The sequence below is a fragment of the Oryctolagus cuniculus genome, chromosome 14, assembly GCF_051225735.1.
Source record: "Oryctolagus cuniculus isolate XC-2025 breed Fujian yellow rabbit chromosome 14, ASM5122573v1, whole genome shotgun sequence".
In the NCBI taxonomy this organism is placed as follows: Eukaryota; Metazoa; Chordata; class Mammalia; order Lagomorpha; family Leporidae; genus Oryctolagus; species Oryctolagus cuniculus.
Window position 1 is genome coordinate 96,626,982 of NC_142880.1, and position 21,672 is coordinate 96,648,653.

The window sequence follows — 21,672 nt, forward strand, 5'->3', positions numbered from 1 at the left end:
GGCTGCGCCCCCATGCGGGCAGGCTGCGCCCCACAACACAGGCTCCGTTTGTGCAGGCGGGGGCACCGGCCACGGCGTCTAACAGATCAGATCAACGGCCGCTCCCCCGGGTCTGGGCGCAGCAGCCCCTGTGGTGGGATGGCATGGACCAAGCGGACGGCGGCCCCGGCCATGGGGCCACTCCCGACAGTGTCCCTAGAAAGGGACAGGCGCAGTCCACACGGGCGCTCCTGGTGGACAGCTACGGGCGGCTCCCGGGGCCTCTCCCGCCAACCGTCCCACCAGGGCCTCAGGGGAAAGTCCGTGGGAAAGCCGCGTTTCCGCGGGAGGGGAAGAGGGCCGCGGGGAGGCAGTTGGTGCGGGGCGCGGCGCTCCCAGTGCAGGGCCGCCACGCGTGCCCGGACACATGCTGGGTGACCGCAGCTCCCGGAGTGGATCTCCGTGGAGATGAGACTGTCGGAGCGTTCTTGGGCTCCTCATTTGCATTTCACAGAGCCGTGTGCGTCCCCAGAATGACTGCCTGAGGTCCGGTTGTGCCCCAGCGCAGTGCGGAGCACCTGCCTGTCCAGTCTGCCCCGCGGCAGTACCGACGTCGGCCTCTGGGGGGCGTGCGTGCGTCAGCCTGAAGGCCCGGCCGCAGGCCCGGGAGCGCCCCCTGGCGCGCGGGACATTGGCCTCGGCTCCGCAGCCAGGCGACCCTGAGTTCCGGTGGTCGCTGGGTGCGGGGAGCCCCCTCGGTCCCATGGGGCCAAGTCGTCCCCCAGCTGCGGGGTGATCAGCGCCTAGCGCCGGGCTCTGGAGCCTTCCGCCCGCGGGAGGCGCTGCACCTGCCCTGGGCCCTCGGGTCTCCAGGGCCAGATTTCAAAGGCTGCCTCATCCCGACACTGCCCAGAGGGGCCAGCTCTGCTTGGCCAGGCCGCGTGGGCTGTGCACTGCTGCCCCCCAGTGGGCAGGCGATGGGCCCGGCGGGTCCCTGCCCGTACTGGGACCCCCGAGGGGCCGGTGCAGAAGGGGCGCAGGCCAGGGCTGGGAGCTTGTTCCCTCCCACTTCAGGTCAGACCCTGCCCGGCTGGGCCTGAGAGCCAGGCCCACAGGCCACCCCAGGGTGCCCCCCTCAGCTCCCACCTGGTCTCAGGTGAACCTCACACCCCCGCAGCTGCAGGGGGCCGAGGACACCCCGCCCCGGCGCGGGCAAGTGGATGTGCCACGTTCAGCACCTTCCCTGCCCGCACTCAGGCCTCCTGCCGATTCCAGCAACACGAGTCCAGCCCCAGTAACCCGTCCAGCGCAGAGAACGTTCTAGACTTGGGGGCTTCAGCTCCTCAGTCTCACACCACAGCCAGAGCTGACAAAGGGCTGTCCCCTGGGGCCCGGGCGATGGGTAGGGGCCGCCCTGGGGGTCCAGCCCCCGAGGCTCCCGCCACCTGGCCTTCTCCCTGACCCCTACACCTGGGAGGGGAGCGCTGTCTTCCATGCCCAGTGCCCCAGCCCACGCTAAGCCAGGAAGGCTCCGGTCCAGCTCCCTCACCCCACGGCCTCCGGGCCGACACGGCGGGCTTCTCTGCATCTCCCCCTCCCGCAGTGTCCCCCACCCGCGGGCCTCTGACCCCCATCCTGGAGCTCAGCACACAGCAGGCGCCTGGCACGCTGTCCAGTGAGAGCCTCTGGGGGTCCTGGGCTGCGGGCGCCCCTCGCCATGCACTTACGTTGCCCTCACTTTTTCTGAGGAACTCGGCCTCTCCGCCCTGTCCACTGAGGGCCTGAACCACGCACAGCCGTCCAGTCCCGGAGAGGCCGAGAAGCCGCCACACCACTGCAGCCAGGCTCCCAGGGACCCGGGCAGCCCTGCCGAGGTCCCAGCAAGGATGTGGGGACGTGGGGACGTGGGCGACCCTCCCCTGGAGGAAGTGACTCCTCCTGTGAGTGCTCGGGCCCTGGGCTGGGTTCTGGGTTCCGGACTTGGGCCTGGCCTCGCTGCGGCTGCTGTGGGCGTCTGGGGAGTGAACCCGCAGATGGAGACCTCTACCGTCTACCACCCATCTATCAAGTGTCTTTGTCACTCTTTCAAATGAATAAAAACAATTAAAATAAAATTAGGTGGCTTACAGATACATTTTGTTAAAAAAAAAAAAAAAACTGATATAAAAAAGGTATTCAGGGCCCAGCATCCCATGTGGGTGCAGTTCGAGTCCCGGCTGCTCCACTTCCGATCCAGCTCCCTGCTACGGCCTGGGAAAGCAGCAGAGGGCCCAAGTCCCTGCACACGCATGGGAGACCTGGAGGAAGCTCCTGGCTCTGGTCTGGCCCAGCTCTGGCTGTTGCAGCCGTTTGGGGGGTGAACGAGCGGATAAGACTTCTGTTTCTCCTTCTAATTCTGCCTCTCAAATATTTAAAAAGAAAACACTTCCCCATGCTCAGTGGGGTCATTTTCCTGGCATTCTGCTATGGTTAAAATACTGTTGAGGGGCCAGCACCGTGGCGTAACAAGTTAGGCTTCCACCTGCAGTGCCGGCATCCCATACGGGCACCAGTTCAAGTCCCTGCTGCCCCCTTCCAATCCTGCTCCCTGCACGGCCTGGGGAAGCAGTAGAAGACGGCCCAAGTCATCAGGCCCCTCGCTCACCCACAGGGGACACCTGGAGGAGGCTCCTGGCTTCTGATCGGCACAGCTCCAGCCGTTGCGGCCATCCGGGGAGTGAACCAGCGGATGAAGCCCTCTCTGTCTCTGCCTCTCTGTAACTCTTTCAAATAAATATTTAAAAAAAAAAAAATGGTGCTGACTGGGACCATTGTGACCTAGCAGATGGGACCTCTGCCTAAAGCACGGGCTTCCCATCAGACGCCAGTTCGAGTCCTGGCTGCACCACTTCTGACCCAGCTCCCTGTTAATGGCCTGCGAAAGCAGCGGCAGATGGCCCAAGTGCCTGAGTCCCAGCACCCACGCGGGAGACCTGGAGGAAGCTCCTGGCCCCTGGCTTCGGCCTGGCCTGGTCCTGTTTGCTGTGACCATCTGGGAGTGAAGCAGCAGATGGGAGACCTCTCTCTCTCTCTGCCTTTCAAATAAATAATAAAAATGAATCTTTCAAAAAATGGTGACAGAGTGAGCACAGCAGAGTCTGCTCCCAAGGACCCTCCTAAGAGGACAAACCCGTGCTCCGTTCCCAGAGGGCCGCTCGCTTCGGGAGGGAAGACAAGCCGAGCTGGAGTCGGCAGGTGGCGCCCTGGCTGCACGTCCCCCAGGGGAAGCCCGGGCCTCGGGAACAGGGCTGGAGGCAGAGGCCAGGGCGGTGCACAGCACCGCACCTGCCAACAACTCGCGAGGAAGCCACACGGCCCCGCGCAGCCCACGCCCGAGGCCAGGCTGGAATCGCGACCTCTGCCTTGCCCCAGGTCACGGTGAGCCAGGCACAACTCGCGGCCACCCTGTCTTCTCCAGTTCCCCCGTGCACTTCTGAGCCGCGACGTGCACTTCTGAGCCGCGACGGCTCCTGACCGGGTCCCTGGTGCACGGGGCCCACGCTCACCGGGACCCTTGGCCTGGAAGGCGCAGGCCCCTCGTCCAACCACAGGCCGGCCCCAGCTCTGCACAGGGACAGCACCAGCCTCCTCCACCACGCGCCAGGGGCTGGGGCTCCCGTCCACCACACCACCGCCAGGCCGGAAGCCGAGCTTAGCCTTTTGAGCCAGGACACGCCTCCTGTGTCCTCACCAGTGCTGGGACCGGGCTTGCCCCGCGCCCGGGTGTTCCAGAGCTCAGACAGTGCTCACGCCCCTCCCAGCCTCTGCCGCACGCTTGTCTTCGGGAATCCCCACTCCCTCGCCCGGGCTCCTGGGTCATTCTTCCTTTTGCAATTTTTACTTGAAAGACAGAGAGAGACAGACATCTTCCACCCACTGGCTCACCCCCCAAATGCCTGCAACAGCCAGGGCTGGGCCAAGCTGAAGCCAGGAGCCTGAGGCCTACCTGGGTCCCCAAGTGCAAGGCAGGGGCCCAGATCCTTAGGCCACCTGCTCCCTCCCCGCCCGCACCAGCAGGACCTGGAGCGAGGAGCAGAGCCAGGGGCTGCGGCCAGGCTCCCTGAGGAGGGACGCAGGTGTCCCGGGCAGGATCTCAGCCACTTCGCCCAACGCCCGCCCGGCCCTGTTTCAGCCATCCCACACCGCACTGCCCCCAGTTCGGCCAGCACGCGGCCTTTCAGCTTCAAACAGAAACCCAAGTTCTTGGTGAAAACTTTATTTATCTGAGAGGCAGAGTTACAGACAGAAAGAGGGGGAGACAGAGTGAGCGGTCTCCCATCTGCTGGCCCAGTCCCCAAATGGCCACGAGGGCCGGAGCTGGGCCGACCCAAAGCCAGGAGCCAGGAGCCTCCCCGGACCCTCCACGCAGGTGCAGGGGCCCAGGCACCTAGGCCATGCCCACTGCCCCCCAGGCCACCAGGAGGCAGCTGGGTTGGAAGAGAAGCGGCTGGGCCACCAACTGGCGCCCACATGGATGCCGGCGCCGCTGGCAGAGGCCCAGCCGACCACGCCGCAGCACCGGCCCCAGTGCAGGGAAGGACGGAGTCTGACCCACCCAGGGCACCCCTGCCCCGCGGGGGGATGACCCCCCAGCGTCCCCCTTCGGCCAAGGCTCGCTCTGTGAAGGAGACACGGCACCCGTCACGCGGACAGCAGCAGCTTTATTCAGTCGGACATGACCCCGCTGCCCCGGCCCAGCTTCCGCTAGTGCCGCTGCTGTCGGAACTGCAGCCCGCAGTAGCCGCACGTCCCGGTCTTCGTGTCTTTGTCCTGAGAAAATTCAAAAGGAACGCCCTGGCACCTCCACACCGGCCCAGGCCCGAGCTTCAGCCACCACGGGTCGGGAGGTGACACGAAACACCGACACAGGGTGTGGCGAAGCCTCGCGTGGGGCCACCCTGACCCGGGGGCCTCGCCCAGCCTCGATGACAGCAGGGGCACGGCAGGGGCTCAGAGGACACGCAGGGCCGGCGTGGGAGAAGGGGAGCCCCGCCCACCCGCCAGCAGGGGCAGGGAGAGGCAGGCAGGCGTGTGCAGGCGCGCGCTCACCAGGTTGATGTAGACCTTCGGGTGGCCGAGGGCCCCGCCCCCGCCGTCACAGGAGATCACGCGGCTCTCCACAGTACTCACAGGCTGCTCCGCTATCAAGTCCACGGCAAAGTTCTCGTTCACCTGCACAAAGCCAGACACACTCAGACGATGCGATGTATGTGAACACCTCCCGCCCACCCAGACGCAGGCACAGGGAGAGCCCGATGGGACGGGACACACACCCGGCGCTGCATCTGGACAGAGGCCGGCCACGGGGACAACGCCACAATCGGCACAGCACACGCGTGTCCTGAAACACGCGCGCGTGCACCTCCTGTACTAAGAACACACCCTCACGCAACCACGACAGCGAGGGCCTCAGAAAGCACCAGGAGTGCGGCCCCCCGGGAGGAAGGGGAGGGGTGCGGGTGAGGGCCACGGGACCCGCCAGCCCCCGCAGGTGCACGCTTCCGTCTGGACCCCCAGCGTGACTGTACGTCTGAAACACACACAACCGACGTCTGCCACCACCCGGACGTTGTACCTGGGGAAGGACGCAGCGTCTGGGGACGAGGGCGACACAGAGCCATGTGTCACGTCACCCTCACGGTCCAGACTCCAGCCTGGTGCCAGAGACCTGCTGCACAGCCCGGGCCGGCAGGGCGGAGCTGGGGCAGGCGGCACGCCCCGGTGCCTGCAGGCGGCCACTGAGCACCCCCACCCCGCCGGCAGCCCTGGCCTGTCTGCCAGCACCTTGACGGGACCCTGATGTAGACGAGGGGACACAGGCGTCCACAGCAGGAACCCCACGTGGCCTCGGCACTGACGCGTGTAAACACCGTGAGCCCCGAACATGTGTCCCCCACCCCCCACGGCAGCAGTGCCCGTCTGCTGGTCAGTCTGTCCCAAATGTGCATGCCCCCACCCCCCACGGCAGCAGTGCCCGTCCACCATCAGTCTGTCCCGAATGTGCACGCCCCCACCCCCCACGGCAGCAGCACCCTGTCCACCATCAGTCTGCCCCGAACGTGTGTCCCCCACCCCCCATGGCAGCAGTGCCCCTGTCTGCTGGTCAGTCTGTCCCAAATGTGCACGCCCCCACCCCCCACAGCAGCAGCGCCCTGTCCACTGTCAGTCTGTCCTGAATGTGCACGCCCCCACCCCCCCCCCGGCAGCAGCGCCCTGTCCACCGTCAGTCTGTCCCAAATGTGCACGCCCCCACCCCCCACGGCAGCAGTGCCCCAGTCCACCATCAGTCTGTCCTGAATGTGCACGCCCCCACCCCCCACGGCAGCAGTGCCCTGTCCACCGTCAGTCTGTCCCGGGCGCTCTGGGCATCAGCACAACAGGCTCATCTCAGCTGAGGGCTCCCGCCCAGGGACGACCCCTTGTGGCTCTGTGGGTGGGGGTCCGAGGGATGACCCCTTGTGGCTCTGTGGGTGGGGGTCCGAGGGACGACCCCTTGTGGCTCTGTGGGTGGGGTTCCCAGGGACGACCCCTTGTGGCTCTGTGGGTGGGGGTCTGAGGGACGACCCCGTGTGGCTCTGTGGGTGGGGGTCTGAGGGACGACCCCTTGTGGCTCTGTGGGTGGGGGTCTGAGGGACGACCCCGTGTGGCTCTGTGGGTGGGGGTCTGAGGGATGACCCCTTGTGGCTCTGTGGGTGGGGTTCCCAGGGACGACCCCTTGTGGCTCTGTTGGGCTGGGGCCCCAGCTGAGGCCAGCCGACCCCCCAGGTGCCCACCTCCCCTCCCACCCAGACCGGGCCTCCAGGAGAGCTGAGCACTTTACCAAGCTTCCCCAGACGGCAGAGCTCACCAAGTTCCGGAAACACAGGCAGCGGCTGCTAGCAAGGAGGCCTCAGCGAAGCACACGCGCCAGGCCCCAACCAGACAGTGCCTGTGCGGCCAGCGGGCAGCTCCCACCCCGCTCAGCCCTCCATGCAAATGAGCCGGCGTGTGCCCGTGACAACTGTCACCCAGGCCGCACTGGCAGCCGCCTGACTGACGGAGCCTGCTCCTCGGGGCAGCCCTGACCTTCTGTGATTAGCATCTGCGTGCCAGCCCTCAGCCCCATCGCAGGAATACAAAGGAGCCGGCGGCACCGCTGCCGCCCACGACACCGGGAGGACGTGTGACGAGGAAACCACCAGGCAAGCCTGTCACAGCCAGCCCCCCCCAGCACCCGGGACGCCACGCCCCCACGGGCAGACAGTGGCTGCGTGGCAACTGGGTCAGCAAACAGGGTCAGATTAACTTGTCAGGGCCCTGTCCCCGCTCTGATTCCCACATCTGTGCCGAGGGACAGTCCGAGGGGCAGGTTTATTTGAGATTAGATTTATTAGAAGAGGAAATCTACTGCAGATGAAACTCGAGTCTGTCAGACCCGGGGCGCCTGCAAACTCCAGTCCCGAACGAACCCAGGCTCAGTGAGCGGTTAACATAACACCGCCGTGTGTGTGTGTGTGTGTGTGTGTGTGTGTGTGTGTGTGTGTGAACGCGCGTGCACGTGTGTGTCTATGATTCTCCCGGGGGCCGGCCGGCGCCGTGGTGGAGGGCTGAGCCTCCGCCTCCAGCACCAACTTCGCACGTGGGCACCAGTTCACGTCCCGGCTGCTCCTCTTCTGACCCAGCAGTGGAGACGCCCAGGTGCTGGGGCCGCCGCACCAGCGGGGAGACCTGGAGGAAGCTCCTGGGCCCTGGCTTCAGACCCGCACAGCTCCGGCCGCTGTGGCTATTTAGGGAGTGGACCACAGGATGGAGGCCCTCACTCCTGTCTCTCCCTCTCTCTGTAATTCTACCTTTCAAACACACAAATAAATCTAAAAAAAAAAAAGTGTCTTTCAATCACTGAAAATTCTAAGGTTTCCACCAAGTTAATTTTCAAACTTGATCACATTTGTAGAAAATGCTCAAAACCAGTCACTGGGCTGGCCGTCCTCCACGTCCAAATGGGCTCTGGGCTGCTGGAGCCCAGGGAGCAACCCGCGGCGGCTCCGAGGGCGGCTCCACGGGCCTGGCCTGGCTCCCCGGCGGGCTGGGCTAGGGCGCCTCCTCCCTCTCGACCTCGCTCCCGGCGTCAGAGCCTGTGGCTCTCCTGCAGCCAGGAACTGCATTTGCAAACCCGATCGCTTCTGCTCTGCCCCCAATTCCCATCGCACAGTCAGGGACGGGGAGCTGCACAAAGCCCACAGCAGGGCTTCCAAGGGGTGCAGGCCACGCTGCCCAAGATGGGGACACCGGGGCCAGGCCCTCAAAGAGCAGCGTGAGGGAAGCAGGCGCAGGCTCCGCCACGCGCACCACCTCGCCCCAAGCTCTGCTCCCGCTGCGGCCTGGCCCCACCTCCCCGCACGCCAGCCTCCCCCTGGCCAGCTGCTCCTGCTCGGGGCCTTTCAGCTCCGCCTCCAGGTGACCACACCTGCTCCCCACCGTCCTCGGTGCTGGTGCACCTGGGGACCCCCGCACTCCTTCGGCTGCTGTCCTGTCCTGCCCACGCCGCGTGTGTGTGCAGGTGACCCCACACCGAGCGCCACAGCACAGCGCTGAGACCCCAGCCTGAGCATGGAGCCCCTGCCCTACCCGAGAGCGCCGGCCCCGTGGCAAACAAGGAGGGGGACACCAGCCAGGAGAGCCACAGAGGTCACCTGTGCACCGTGGTCCCTTCCTGGACCGGCTGGAAGCCATATTTTCTCTCCATTTTCCCTTCACTGTGGGGAAAAATTCGCATCAGGGAAGATTTACTGCTGGGGCCAGCATTGTGGTGTACCGGGTAAAGCCGGTGCCTGTGACGCCAACACTCCACTGGTTCAAGTCCCGGCTGCTCCACTTCCGATCCAGCTCTCTGCTGTGGCCTGGGAAAGCAGTGGAGGATGGCCCAAGTGCTTGGGTCCCTGCACCCGCGTGGGAGACCTGGAAGAAGCTCCTGGCTCCTGGCTCCTGGCTTCAGCCTGGCCCAGCACTGACCACTGCAGCCACCTGGGGAGTGAGCCAGTGGGTGGAAGACCCCTCCCTGTCTCTCCCTGACTTTCAAAATAAACAAATCTTAAAAAGACAGATTTACCACCTCAAAGATTTCTTAACGTGCAGATCGGGGGCACTCAGCACCCTCCATCCCTGCGCAGCCGCGACCAGCGCCGTGCCCAGCGCCGTGCCCAGAGCTTTCTCTCCCTCCCAAACAGGAACTCCGTGCCCCCCGGCCCTGGGGCTCGGAGGAGTGCAATCGTGCAGAGTGGGTCCCGAAGCCCCCGCCCCGCGTCAGAATTTCCTCTCAGCATCGCTTCGGTGACAGCTCTGGGGGGGGGGGGACTAACAAGGAAGGGGCTTCCTGCGGCTGCACAGAGACCGGGCGGCCCCAGGGTGCCGGCTCCTGGCGAGGCCAGATGAGCAGAGGGCCAGCCGGGGAGCAGAGAGGGGGCTGGGCTGCGCTGGGTCCAGGCAGCCAGGTGTCCAGCGAGGGCCGCCCCAGAAGCCAAGATCAGACGCGTCTGGGCCCTCACCGCACTGCGGGCTCTGGAGCGTGACCCCCGACCCCGGCGGGGAGCAGGTGAGCGTGCCGCCTGTACACAGGTGACAGTCACCCCCGTCCCGGGCCCGAGCGCTTCCACAGGCAGCTCTTGGGAACGGCGCAGCCGCAATCTGAGGTGGAGACCCCGGGGCCAGCTCTGCCGGGGGTGGCGGGAGGTGGGCGGACAGCACACCCACTGCACATGGACAGCACACGCACTGCACTGTCCCCCCACGACTGCTGGGCCTGGGGGCTGGGCTCACCCAGGACACTGCCCCACACAGCAGTGCGGGTGGGGCGCCTCAGCAGGGGCGTCTGCACCCGGAACAAGGCCCCCCATGGGCCCCCAGAGCACCAGACACCTCCTGCACGGAAAGTCTTACCCACGCCTGGAACACGTATCCCGTGTGCTGTGTGTGTGGAGCGACAGCGCTCAGGACGCTGGCTGGCGCACGGCTCAACAGCCGTGGCGGGCACTGGGCGGGAGCCGCCGGCCTGCGTGCACACGGCCGCCTTCCATCCAGGGCCAGCTTCCCGCAGCGCCCTCCACTGTGCCAACCAGAACCAGAAGTCACGCACACTTCTCAGGGACGGGGCACCTGCTGTCACGGCTGGAGCCGAGCTGGGGGCTGGGGTCAGCTCACCCCAACACCATCAAGGGCTTCAGGGCCAACCTGCTCGACCTGGCGTCCGAGCCAGGACACCGAAACGGGGCAGCTCTGAGCCCAGGCGCCACCTGGGAAGGAAGCGCCCCTGGACGCCAGGGCCCTGGGGGGAGCCCGGCCCTCACAGCCACAGAAACCAAAGGGCCCCACCCGATCAAGCCTGCTCGTCTCTGCCTGGTGGCTGCACCCGACAAGAGAACTTGACCTTCGCCAAACCCGAGCCAAGTGTGCTCAAAGCCGGCCCCGCACCAAAGCTGTGCACCGTCTGCTGCATGTGGGAGACGCCACTGCAGGGGGTGCACGTGCACCAACACCCCCACAGTAAACCAGAGCCGGCACCCCCGTCACCGCGCCTGCTGGGTCCCGGCTGCTCCCTGCTAACGAGCCTGGGAGAGCAGTGGAACACGGCCCAAGCCCGTGGGCCCCTGCACCCATGTGAGCCCCGGACGGAGCTCCTGGCTTCCACCGAGAGCAGGCTGGGCTGTAAGTGCCACTCGGAGAATGAACGCACACGTGTTTGTGTGTGCGTGTGCGTGTGTGTGTCCCCGCCTCACTGCGCCTTTCGAAAAAGGAAAGAACAGAGAGCATCTGAGGAATCACCCCACCCGCCTCACTGGACGGCCGCAGTCTCACTGGACGGCCCGCGGTCTCACTGGACACCCACAGTCTCACTGGACGGCCGTGGTCTCACTGGACGGCCCGCGGTCTCACTGGACACACACAATGAGAAGCCACGTGGTCCCCACCTCACCGGGGATCGTCACCCTGTGGCGATGGCACCTCAAGGCCATCAGTCTGGAAAGGCCACACAGCGTCCACTGCAGCAGAGCGCACCCTCCTGGGGCCCCCACTGCCCCTGGACCTGGCCTCAGGACCCCCGTGAATCCAACACTCAACAGAACTTCTGATGCTCAACACGTTCTGGGAGGTCCGATCCGGGGAGGGGGCTACAGCGAGAGCCAGCGGCCCGGCCGGCACGGGGGGGGGGGGGGGGGGTCCTGCAGTCGCTGGAGGGCAGGACAGGGCCGGACACCGCGGAGCCGCCGAGCCGGGCGGAGACGGGAAGCAGGCTCCCGTGGGAGACCCCCCTGCGCGCACGGAGCCCCTCACTCCGCGAAGACGCACTCACAGCCACTCTGTCCGCCTGAGGCCCGGCAGGAACGCGCCTAGGGGCCGGTGCTGCGGCGCGGCCGTGAGCCCCTGTCTGTCCCCTGCGCCCACGGGGGAGGCCCCGAAGGAGCTCCTGGCTTTGCCCGGCCCAGCCCGGCGGTTGCGGCCAGCCGGGGGGTGCGCCAGGGGAAGGACGACCCCTCTCCGCCCCTAACCTTCGAAATAAGAAAATCTTTAAAAAACAGTAATTTTAAAAGTCAGTGGGATTTACATTACGGGGGGGGGGGGGGGGGCCAAGGCCCAGAAATAAAAACAAAGTCGCCCAGGCCGGTTCCGACCAGAAACAGGTACAAGGCGCCATCTAACCGAGGACGGCGTGACGGCCTCACGGCGCGGGCAGACCCTGACTCCGCACGTGCCCTGCCCAGTCCGGCGGCTCGTGCAGGATGTGCACCCGGGGTATCGGGGATGGAACGCGAGCCCGAACGTGAACGCCACTGGAGGGTCGCGCGCGCGTGCGCGCCCGTCCCGGGGGCGGCGCTGCACCTGCGTCCCTGAGGCCCGCGGACCCCGAAGCCCAGCCAGGGGCGTCGTTACCTCCCCCGGACCAGTCTCCCACTCACCTCCTTCTGACGGCCGACAAACCGAACTCTCCTGTAGTCTTTGTCATCGTAAACCTGCAAGAACAGAACGCAGACCTTACGCACGCACGCACGGCCCCCCAGCCGACAGCCGGGCTCGAACGAGGCCACCCCGCGGGGCCGAAGCCGCACCGGAGCGCGTTCCTCCCCCTGCGCGTCCAGGGGGTGCGGCTGCACGACTTAACACCACGCGAACTCCCAGGACTGCACGAGAGGCCGCCCCGCGCCGGGCGGCGCCCCCAGACCCTGCCTCCGCGCCGCCAGCGCCCTGCCCGGCCAGCCCCGACCACCGACCACGCCCGGCCCGCGGCCCCGAAGCGGCTACCTGGCCGGTGTGCGTGACCTTCTCTCCTGTGCTCGAGACTCGCACCCCGAGCCCCCGTGCGCCCCGGGGCGAGAGCAGCAGCCGGCGGAAGGTCAACGCCGCCGCCATCTTTCCCACTGACCCTTGACCCGGCGCGCCGGCTCGCCGAGCGCCGACGCATGCGTACGGATCCCGGGACTTTTTTCGCCCTAGGGAGGCGGGCACGGGGGCGGGGCGAGTGCTGCGCCTGCGTAGTGCGGGCGGGCCTGGCCGGCGGCTCCCGCAGCCGGGACCCCGGTGCTGGCTGACAGCTGGGCGTGGGGCCGCTCGGTGGTCCCTGCCCGGGGGGGAGGGCGGAGGAGGCTGCAGACTGCTGCGGCACTGTCCACGTTCTTCTGCTCACCGGTCAGCACGAGTCTGAATATCAGATGTCCCTCCCGGGTGAAGGGGCCGATTGCTTATCAGAACTGCGGGCGCAGGTGCACGCGCGCGCCCCGCGGCCAGCCGCCGGCCAAGGCGGTGTATTCTGCGTGCACGGGTCCCTTTGGGGTCGATCCCGGCCTGCAAACCTGGGGGTCCCCTTGGCCTCGGGCCTGTGTCCCCTTCTCAGGACCCTCCCAAGGCCGGAGCCGGCCCGACCAGGAGGGACAAGGCAGAGCCGGGGCCCGGGGTCACCCGAGGTGACCAGGGCAGCCCCTCGCCGCCGGGCGCGCTGCCCTAAGAACACAGGGCTCAATCATGTGACGGGGGAGATAAGAAGCCTGCGGAACCCCGACGGGTGCCCACCGCGCCTGGGGGTCAGCGGCGACGGACCGGGGCTGGCGAGGCTCCGACCCGCGTTCCCGGGGGCCGGAGCGTCGGGCGCGCTGGGCGGACGCCCGGGAGGGCGGCTCTCGGCGGTGGGCGCACGGTACTGGCCGTGGGAGCAGCCGTCGGGGCGGTGTCCGGCCGCGGCCAGCCTCGCCCGCTCGTGCCCGCGCGCCTGAGCCGCGTCGGCCCGGGTGTCCTCTTCGACACGCGGAGCCTCGCCACGCCTGGCCATGGGCTCGGTGGCTGTCCGCTTTTTAATGCCTTTCACTCGCCCACTTTTCCCACGTCGCTCCGCTCAGAAAGTGCTAGGCCCCAACGCGACCCTGAAGCGGACACCGCCCGAGCGCGCATGCGCTTCTGACTTGGCGCGGCGCGGGGGAACCACGTGACTCGTCGCCATCTTCCTTCCTGGCGGCGGTGTCCGCGCCCCACTGCGCAGGCGCGGGCGCAGGCGCAGGCGCGCGCGAAGGCTGGTTGCAGGGCGTGCGCACCGCTTCTCTGCAGGTGAGTCTAGGGGTGCGCGTGGTTCTGGGGCGCTGGGCTCGCGGAGGGGCGCCGCCGGCCGCGGGAGGAGCAGCGCTGGCTGCGGTCTCGAGGGTGGGTCCGGGCGGGACGGAGGAGCCGCCGTGACCGCCCGTGTTCTCCCCGCAGGTCGCCCGCGGCATGGCCGCCGCGCTCGTGAGGACCCTGGCGGCCGCGGCCCTGCGCCCCCTGCTGCAGCCGCGCGGCCTGTGCGCCGGCCTGCTGGGCCCCCTGCGCGCCGCGGGCCCCGCCGCGCTGCCCGCGCCGCCGCCCGCGCAGGGCTTCAAGACCAAGGGCGTGCTGCGCCGGCGCTGCCGGGACTGCCGCCTGGTGAAGCGGCGCGGCCGCTGGTTCGTGTACTGCGAGAGCAACCCGCGCCACAAGCAGCGGCAGATGTAGGCCCGACCCCAATAAAGCCCGCGCTGTGCAGCGTCCGCCCGCGTCCGCGTCCGCGCCCGCGCCGGTCAGCCCGGGGCCGGGAGCAGCGGGGGCGGCCCCGGAGAGCCCTCTGCGCGCCCCGGGAGTGGGTTCCGGGCTCTGGCGCCCACGGTTGCCGCGCGGGACCCCGAGGGCGTGTTCGGTGGGAGAGGCCGTTGCCGGGGTGGGCTCCGTGGACGAGTGGGCGGCAGGGCAGGCGGTGGTCACCCGGGGCCCTCGGGGGGACCTGGTGCGCCCCGGGGCGGCCGCGCTTCCTGCCGCGTCGGCATCCCACGTGGGTGCTGCTCTGGGACAGCAGCGGTGATGGCCCGGGTGCCCGCGCCCCTGCACCTGTGTGGGAGACCCGGAAGAAGCTCCTGGCTCCGCAGCCATTTGGGGGTGAACCGGCGGATGGAAGATCTCTCTAACGGTGCCTTAAAAGAAGAAAAGGAAACAGCGTGGAGGACGTGTGCAGGCGCGCACCGCACAGCGGCCACTTCGGCCTGGGAGGGCCCCGGCGTCAAAGTGGACAGGGCGCGGGGAGTCCCGGTCAGCTGTCCGCGGGGGTCCCGGCGCACCGCAGCCTGGGGCGCGGGTTCGGGGCAGGGGCCCCACCGCGACGCGGCCTCCGGGAGTGGAGGCACCAGGACTGCGGGCCGAGCCGGGGCCGCGGTGCCCTCCCCGTCAGGACTGCCCGCCGTGGGACGGGTGGACGTGCCGCCTTGGGGCTCTGGGGCAGGGACGCCCCGGTGCTGTGCAGCCTGCGCGCCCTCGCGTTCTGCCGGAACCTCCCAGTAAAGTTGTTTCTAAAGCAGGCCTGGACAGCGTCATTCTTGAAGCTGAAGCCGGGGTCACCGGGGCAGTGGAGGGCCTGGGGGGGAGCGTTTATCCCCGAAACCTGGGGCATTTGTGCCGCTTCGGGAGGGGCCTGGCTAGGCGGCGTGTGAGCCCCCGGCCGCCCGCGGGAAGCCTCCTGCAGGGGCTCCAGTCGGTGTCTGCCGGCTGCGAGGCACCGCGTTCCGGACAGGGCCCAGGCTGCCCACCGCAGGCGTGTGCTGGAGGGAGGCCAGGCACTGGCCACTCCCAAGGACAGCGGCTAAACTGGCCGGCCCGCGAGCTCCCCCTTGGGCTGGGCCGGGGCAGTCCATCCTGCCCTGACCGCCGGCCTCAGTGAGCCCCACACCCCAGGGGCTCCACCTTCCGCCTCCTGTGGCTGGGAGGCCCGGTGTTGAGGTGAAGGGGTCAGTGACACCCAGCTGCATTCAGACAACTGCTGGGGCAGCGCCACGGGACCGAGGTGGACGAGAGGCACCAACAGCCTCGCGCCCAGCAGCTGGGCCTGGGCTCTGTCCAGTGCTCCACGTCAGGCCTCAGCCAGCCCCGCAGGGTCCCTCCATGGAGCCAGGGAGCTGGGTGCCGTGGTTGGGAAGTGGGACCCTGGGAGGCACGGGGACACAGCCCTGTCCATGTGGGGTTGGTGTCCTTGTGTGAGAGGACGAGGAACACGGCGGCCACTGATGCTCCAGGAAGCGCCCTCGGTGGACCCTGAGCCTGCCCGTGCGGCCTCTGCGTAGCGAGCCCGGGAGGCGGGGTCCCTGCTGGCCAGTGGGCCTGGGCAGCTTGACGTCCCTGCTCGCTCCCAGGGCTGCCGGCCTGGGATCTTGGGTCAGGGCCGATGTGCCGCCCCCAACTGCCAGCGTGCAGGTGGCCAGTGTTACGGCCCCAGATTCCAGCACAGGGAACCATCCGGGGGTGCGGCCCACGCCACCATCAGCACAGCCCAGCGCCCTCTCCGCGAATGACGTCTTGGAGGACAGCCCGCCCCTTCGCTGGTCTTCAGGCTCCACGCCCGCAGAGGCCGGGGTCCGTGAGGGCCCTTCCTGTCCTGGGACTGGACTCAGCCACGACCTGTCTCCTGCCATCTTGGACGCTGCACGTGTCGGTGAACAAGGAGAGGTTGAGATTACAAGTACTCACCACAGGCCAAGAGCATAAAACACTGAACGTTTAATCCAACAAGACACTTGTAATGCAAACACTGTTGTGATAACTGAATGGAGAGATGCAGGGTGTAAGGGGACTGCGAGGCTTGGTGATACTGAGATGTCGGGGCAGGCACCGTGGTGTAGCAGGCAAAGTGGCCACGTGCCGCGCCCGCATCCCACATGGGCGCAGGTTCGAGTCCCGGCTGCTCCTCTTCCGATCCAGCTCTCTGCTGTGGTCTGGGGAAGCAGGAAGAAGGACCAGGTCCTTGGGCCCTGCACCCACATGGGAGACCCAGAGGAAGCTCCTGGCTTTGGATTCGTGCTGTTCTGGCTTTTGTAGCCAACCGGGGAGTGAACCAGGATGGAAGACCTCTCTCTCTCCCTCTGCCTCTCCTCTCTGTAATTCTCACTTTCAAGTAAGTAAATAAATAAATCTTTTAAAAAAATATGTCAATTCTCTGTGAATGGTCCATAGATTCATGGAACCCCAGTCAGCACCACAGAGGGGTTTTTATATGAAACGTCGTGGTTATTCAAAACCTTCTCCGGGGAAGAAAGGAAGTGGGGTGACCAGAACACTGAGGGTTCACACTATGGGATGTCAACAAAGCCGCAGGCCCAGACTGTACACCAGGGCCCTGGGGTCCACACACAGTGCACACCAGGGCCCTGGGGTCCACACACAGGCCCCACACACAGTGTACACCAGGGTCCTGGGGTCCACACACAGGCCCCACACAGTGTACACCAGGGCCCTGGGGTCCACACACAGGCCCCACAGTGTACACCAGGGCACTGAGGTTCACACACAGGCCACAGACCATGTACACCAGGGTCCTGGGGTCCACACACAGGCCCCACACACAGTGCACACCAGGGCCCTGGGGTCCACACACAGGCCCCACACACAGTGTACACCAGGGCCCTGGGGTCCACACACAGGCCCCACACACAGTGTACACCAGGGCCCTGGGGTCCACACACAGGCCCCACACACAGTGTACACCAGGGTCCTGGGGTCCACACACAGGCCCCACACACAGTGTACACCAGGGTCCTGGGGTCCACACACAGGCCCCACACACAGTGCACACCAGGGTCCTGGGGTCCACACACAGGCCCCACACAGTGCACACCAGGGCCCTGGGGTCCACACACAGGCCCCACACACAGTGTACACCAGGGCCCTGGGGTCCACACACAGGCCCCACACACAGTGTACACCAGGGTCCTGGGGTCCACACACAGGCCCCACAGTGTACACCAGGGCACTGAGGTTCACACACAGGCCACAGACCATGTACACCAGGGTCCTGGGGTCCACACACAGGCCCCAGACTACACCAGGGCACTGAGGTTCACACACAGGCCCCACAGTGCACACCAGGGCCCTGGGGTCCACACACAGGCCCCAGACTGTGTACACCAGGTCCACACACAGGCCCGGCGTGTGTATGCAAATGATGTTCAGGGCAGACTTGCAGGCATTGCCGCGAAGAGAGGGTGGGCCGCCCCCACAGGACCCTGGGAAAATGGAGTTCCCTTGTGTGACCAATGCCATGGCGACTGCGGTCTCGGGGGGATGCTGACCACCGTCAGTCTGACCGGTGCCACTCTGCAGCTGTGGGCTTCTCCCACGGACCGAGCTGGCCCAGGGAGCTGCCCTGAGAACAGGAGAGGAGTGCCGTGGCGAGTCCAGCCCCGCCCCGTGTGCTGTGTCAAAACAAACCCCGCCTCTGCGGCCGCCCCGCACAGAACAGCCCTGCAGCCTCGCGGGGGCCACCGTCCACTCCGGTCTGGACCCTGGTGTCAGTGCCCGGATAAACGTTTATTCTTTTCTTTAAAAATGCTCATTGGGCCGTGCTGTGGCATAGTGGGTAAAGCAGTTGCCTGCAGTGCCCGCATCCCATATGGGTGCCAGTTCGTATCCCTGCTGCTCCACTTCCGATCCAGCTCTCTGCTGTGGCCTGGGAAAGCAATAGGAGATGCCCAAGTGCTTGGGCCCCTGCACCCGCGTGGGAGACCCGGAAGAAGCTCCTGGCTCCTGGCTTCAGATCAGCTCAGCTCTGGCCGTTGCAGCCATTGGGGAGTGAACCAGCGGATGGAAGACCTCTCTCTGCCTCTAACTCTGCCTGTTAAATAAACAAACAAATCTTTTTAAAAATGTAATTTATTTTTACTTATTTTTCTTGAGATTATTCATTTGAAAGAGTTACAGAGAAAGAGGAAGAGACAGAGGGAGAGACCTCCCATCTGCTGATTCTCTCAAATGGCTGCAGCGGCCCAAGGACCTGGCCACCCTCTACTGCTTTCCCAGGCCATCAGCGGGGAGCTGGATCAGAAGAGGAGCAGCCAGGACTTGAACCGGTGCCCATGTGGGGTGCCAGTGTCACAGGCAGCGGTTTTAGCCACTATGCCACAGCACCGGCCCTATTTTTACTTACTCGAAAGGCAGAGTGACAGAGGTGGGGGTGGGGGTGGGGGACAGACCGTCCGTCAGTCATCCACCCCCAGGGACAACACGGAGCCGCCTCCTTCGTTCCCAGCCTTGGGACTTCTAGGGCATCACACGCTCCGTCAACAGGCAAGCTGATACCTTGGCCACGCGTGACGATGAACTGAACATGAGTAACAGGCCTAGACGTAGGACGTAATTCTCCAGGAAATCCTCGGAGAAGGCACGGGAAGTGGTCTTGTGACCTTGGCTGTGGGAAACGTTCTAGATATAAACGCAGAGCACAGCCATGAAAGAATGCATGGCTAAGTTAGACTGCGGAGAACCACTACCTCTGCGCTTCAGGAAAGGAGAACCGAAAAGCAAGAGGCACCCCTTGGAAGCCACGTTTCTGACAGAGGGGCGGATTTAGCAAATATAAAGAAACCTCAGAACTCAGTCATCGGAAGGCAACGTTAGACAGAAGACTGGAGAGGTACTCACACCACGAAATACACGGCGGCGGACGAACACACGTCACAGGTGCGCAGGGGTGGGCTTCAGGGAAAAGCGACATAACCACTGGCAAAGCTAAGTGTGCATCAGATGTCTCATGGCGCTACTCATCCCTTTTAGCTCTGGTCTAAGTTAAAAGACGAAAGTATTAAACAGATGGATGGCGGTCTGCGTTGCGGCTTAGTGGGTAAGACCGCGGCCCACGATGCCAGCACCCTCGTGGGTGCCAGCTCGTGTCCCAGCTGCTCCACTTCTGACCCAGCTCTGTGCTGTGCCTGCGCAAAAGCAGCGGCAGATGGCCCCCGGGCTAGGGCGCCTGCTGCCCACAGGAGCAGGGCTCCAGGAGACCTTGAACAAGCTCCTGGCCTCTGGCTTTGGCCTGGCCCGGCTCCTGCCGTTGCAGCCATTAGGGAGTGAACCAGTGGATGGAAGACCTCTCCTCTCTGTAACTCTTTAAAAAAAACAAGCATCACTTATTGCTCATAATATTGGATGTGCAACAAAAATATAGATTCTGACATCAATACCGTAAATAGGAAGAAATAAAAGTGTGGAGGTTTTGTATGCAATTGAAGTTGTTATCAGCTGAAAACAGACTGTTACTACCGTAAGATATTTCATGATAACCACAAAGAAACCACCTTAGTTTTGCTTATTTTAGAAACATCTGAAATCTGCTTCCGCGCGGATACAGGGTGGCGATCCTGACTCCTCGCAGGTGGATGCCCAATGTCCTGACACCGGAACTGACCGCTGACGCTCTGAAGGCCAGGGAGATGATCCCGACCCCTTCCGCACCTGAGGACACAGAAACCCCATCCCCCACTCCAGGACGCAGTAAGAAGGCCCAGTCTGTGAACCCGGACAAAACAGGGCCAGGCCCCGCCCACCACCTCTGTGTGAGGCCACAGGGACAGGCCCCGCCCACATTACCATTTGCGGACACAATGACAGGCCCCGCCCACCACCGGGTGAGGACAATCGCTGCCTAGCAGCAGTGGAGAAAGCCTGTGACCCCATAGCTCTGGGTTGGGTGGGAACCCCCATCCTGTGACCCCACAGCTCTGGGTTGGGTGGGAACCCCCGTCCTGTGACCCCACGGAACCTGAAGGCACATACTACCCCCAACATCTGTCCCCCAGAGCCTGCAGGCTGCTCCGACCCAGGTACATGCATGACTGTGGCATGCTTTTAATTTGACAGGCAGAGAGAGAGACAGGGACAGGGACAGGGACAGATCTTCCTTCCTCTGGTTCAGTCCCCAAAGGCTGCGAGCGCTGGGCCTGGGACAGGCTGAGGCCAGGGCCTGAGTCCACGCGGGTCTCACCCGGTGTCAGGGCCCAGCATCTGGGCCATGGCTGCTGCCTCCTGTGGCGAGCACTGGCGGGAAGGAGAGAGCAGGGGCAGGCAGGGTATGGGTGCCCGGACAGGACAGGTGCAGAGGGCAGGCCGTGCCTGGGACAGCGGTGCCACCAGGAGGGGGTGGGGGAGGGCCCAGGGAGGGGCTTCCACAGGGGAGGCCTAGAGAGCTTGGGCAGACCTGCTGCAGGGTTAGCGAGGCCTGGGGCGCGGGATCTGCTGGGAGCCGTCACTGCCCTGCTGGCACGGCCCTGGGCACGTCCAGTTCCCGCGCCGTCAGGAGGCCCGCGCCTCCCTCCCGCCTAGTGCCGCCGAGCGCCCAGGCGGTTCACCAGGGAGCCAGGACCTGCTGCTAGCAGAGTATCCTCCGTGCCTGCTGGACCTGCACCTGAGCTGCCCCAGCCCCCTCCTCTCGGCAGCCCCCAGAGCCCACCCCTCCCTGGGACTGTCTGCAGCCGAGGCTCTCAGCTGTCACGGGTGGGCCCTGGCTTTCATGCAGTCCCTCCTCTTCCTCGCTGGAGAGCACTCCCACCGGGCCAGTGTGGAGGCAGGACACACGTCCAGGACCCCAGCAGCAGGCGGCAGAGCGGGTCCAGGGGAGGGCAGAGGAGTCCAGCCCCGGGGGGGCCGCGCGTGGCTCCGTGGGCCTGTGCACAGAAGACGCGAGCAGACCTCGCAAGCTTCACTCTTTTTTTAATAAACCGGCATAAAGCAGAATTTATTTACATAATGCAATGATCCGTGAAGGTTACCATAACACCGAGGGACCATATTAGCCGCTTGGGTGGAATTCATTAGAAATTAACTACCACTTAAATTAATTTTCTCACCGTCACAAGGCTGTAATGGTGGAGAAGGCGCCGTCCGTCAGCAGGTGCTGACAGGGCACCTGTCACCTCCGTGATTTATAGGTGAGTGCGTCAGCCGTGCAGCAGGCGCGGGGCCAAACGCAGAGCCACCAGACTCAGAGGCCGCGTCGGAGGGCCCGGAAATGCCCTTGATTGAAAGCAAGCCGGCCTCGCCGAACCCCAGCCTTTCTGACACCCAGAGAGGCGACAGGGCAGCCACGCAGGTGTGTGACTGACAGGCCACAGGGACCAGCCTTTGTTCCAGAGAGCACTCCGTGAGACACACGGCTTCCAGGCGGCACTGGGGACAGCGCTGCAGCCTGTGCAAAGCACAGGAGCCCCTTAGAGCCCACACCCAGAGCCCAGCTCACGGCCCAACCCCCCCCCGGGCACCCAGAGCCCAGCTCACGGCCCACCCCCCCCCGGGGCACCCAGAGCCCAGCTCACGGCCCACCCCCCCGGGGCACCCAGAGCCCAGCTCACGGCCCACCCCCCCGGGGCACCCAGAGCC

At 65.5% G+C, this 21,672-nt stretch overlaps 2 protein-coding genes and 1 long non-coding RNA gene across 3 annotated transcripts in view; 1 reads left to right on the forward strand and 2 right to left on the reverse strand.

Annotated features, from left to right (window-relative positions):
• Positions 1-4,659: 4,659 nt before the first annotated feature.
• Positions 4,660-12,406, reverse strand: NDUFS6 (NADH:ubiquinone oxidoreductase subunit S6). The gene is made up of 4 exons (XM_002723959.6): positions 12,292-12,406; positions 11,949-12,002; positions 5,068-5,190; positions 4,660-4,788 (listed from the first exon to the last, which is right to left on the reverse strand). Exons 1-4 carry the CDS (start codon positions 12,397-12,399, stop codon positions 4,723-4,725), a joined length of 351 nt encoding a protein of 116 aa, XP_002724005.3. The 5' UTR covers positions 12,400-12,406; the 3' UTR covers positions 4,660-4,722.
• Positions 12,407-13,450: 1,044 nt separating this feature from the next.
• On the forward strand, positions 13,451-14,827 carry MRPL36 (mitochondrial ribosomal protein L36). The gene is made up of 2 exons (XM_008252888.5): positions 13,451-13,584; positions 13,732-14,827. The coding sequence occupies exon 2, from the start codon at positions 13,744-13,746 to the stop codon at positions 13,999-14,001; it is 258 nt and encodes an 85-aa protein (XP_008251110.2). The 5' UTR covers positions 13,451-13,584; positions 13,732-13,743; the 3' UTR covers positions 14,002-14,827.
• An 893-nt stretch (positions 14,828-15,720) lies between these two features.
• The window catches only part of LOC149122447 (uncharacterized), a 34,869-nt gene continuing 28,917 nt past the window's right edge, over positions 15,721-21,672 (reverse strand). The window contains exon 3 of the long non-coding RNA XR_016220896.1: positions 15,721-16,241. This is a non-coding gene — a long non-coding RNA (uncharacterized LOC149122447). The remainder of the gene's footprint in view (positions 16,242-21,672) is intronic.

Bases quoted from the DNA above. Each gene is read 5' to 3' on its own strand.
- NDUFS6 (XM_002723959.6), bottom strand. From the start codon at position 12,399: ATGGCGGCGGCGTTGACCTTCCGCCGGCTGCTGCTCTCGCCCCGGGGC. The intron at 5,191-11,948 runs GTGAGTGGGAGA...GGCTTTGTGCAG, and splicing joins TTGTCGGCCGTCAGAAGGAG to GTGAACGAGAACTTTGCCGT. The intron at 4,789-5,067 runs GTGAGCGCGCGC...GAATTTTCTCAG, and splicing joins CGAAGGTCTACATCAACCTG to GACAAAGACACGAAGACCGG.
- MRPL36 (XM_008252888.5), top strand. From the start codon at position 13,744: ATGGCCGCCGCGCTCGTGAGGACCCTGGCGGCCGCGGCCCTGCGCCCC.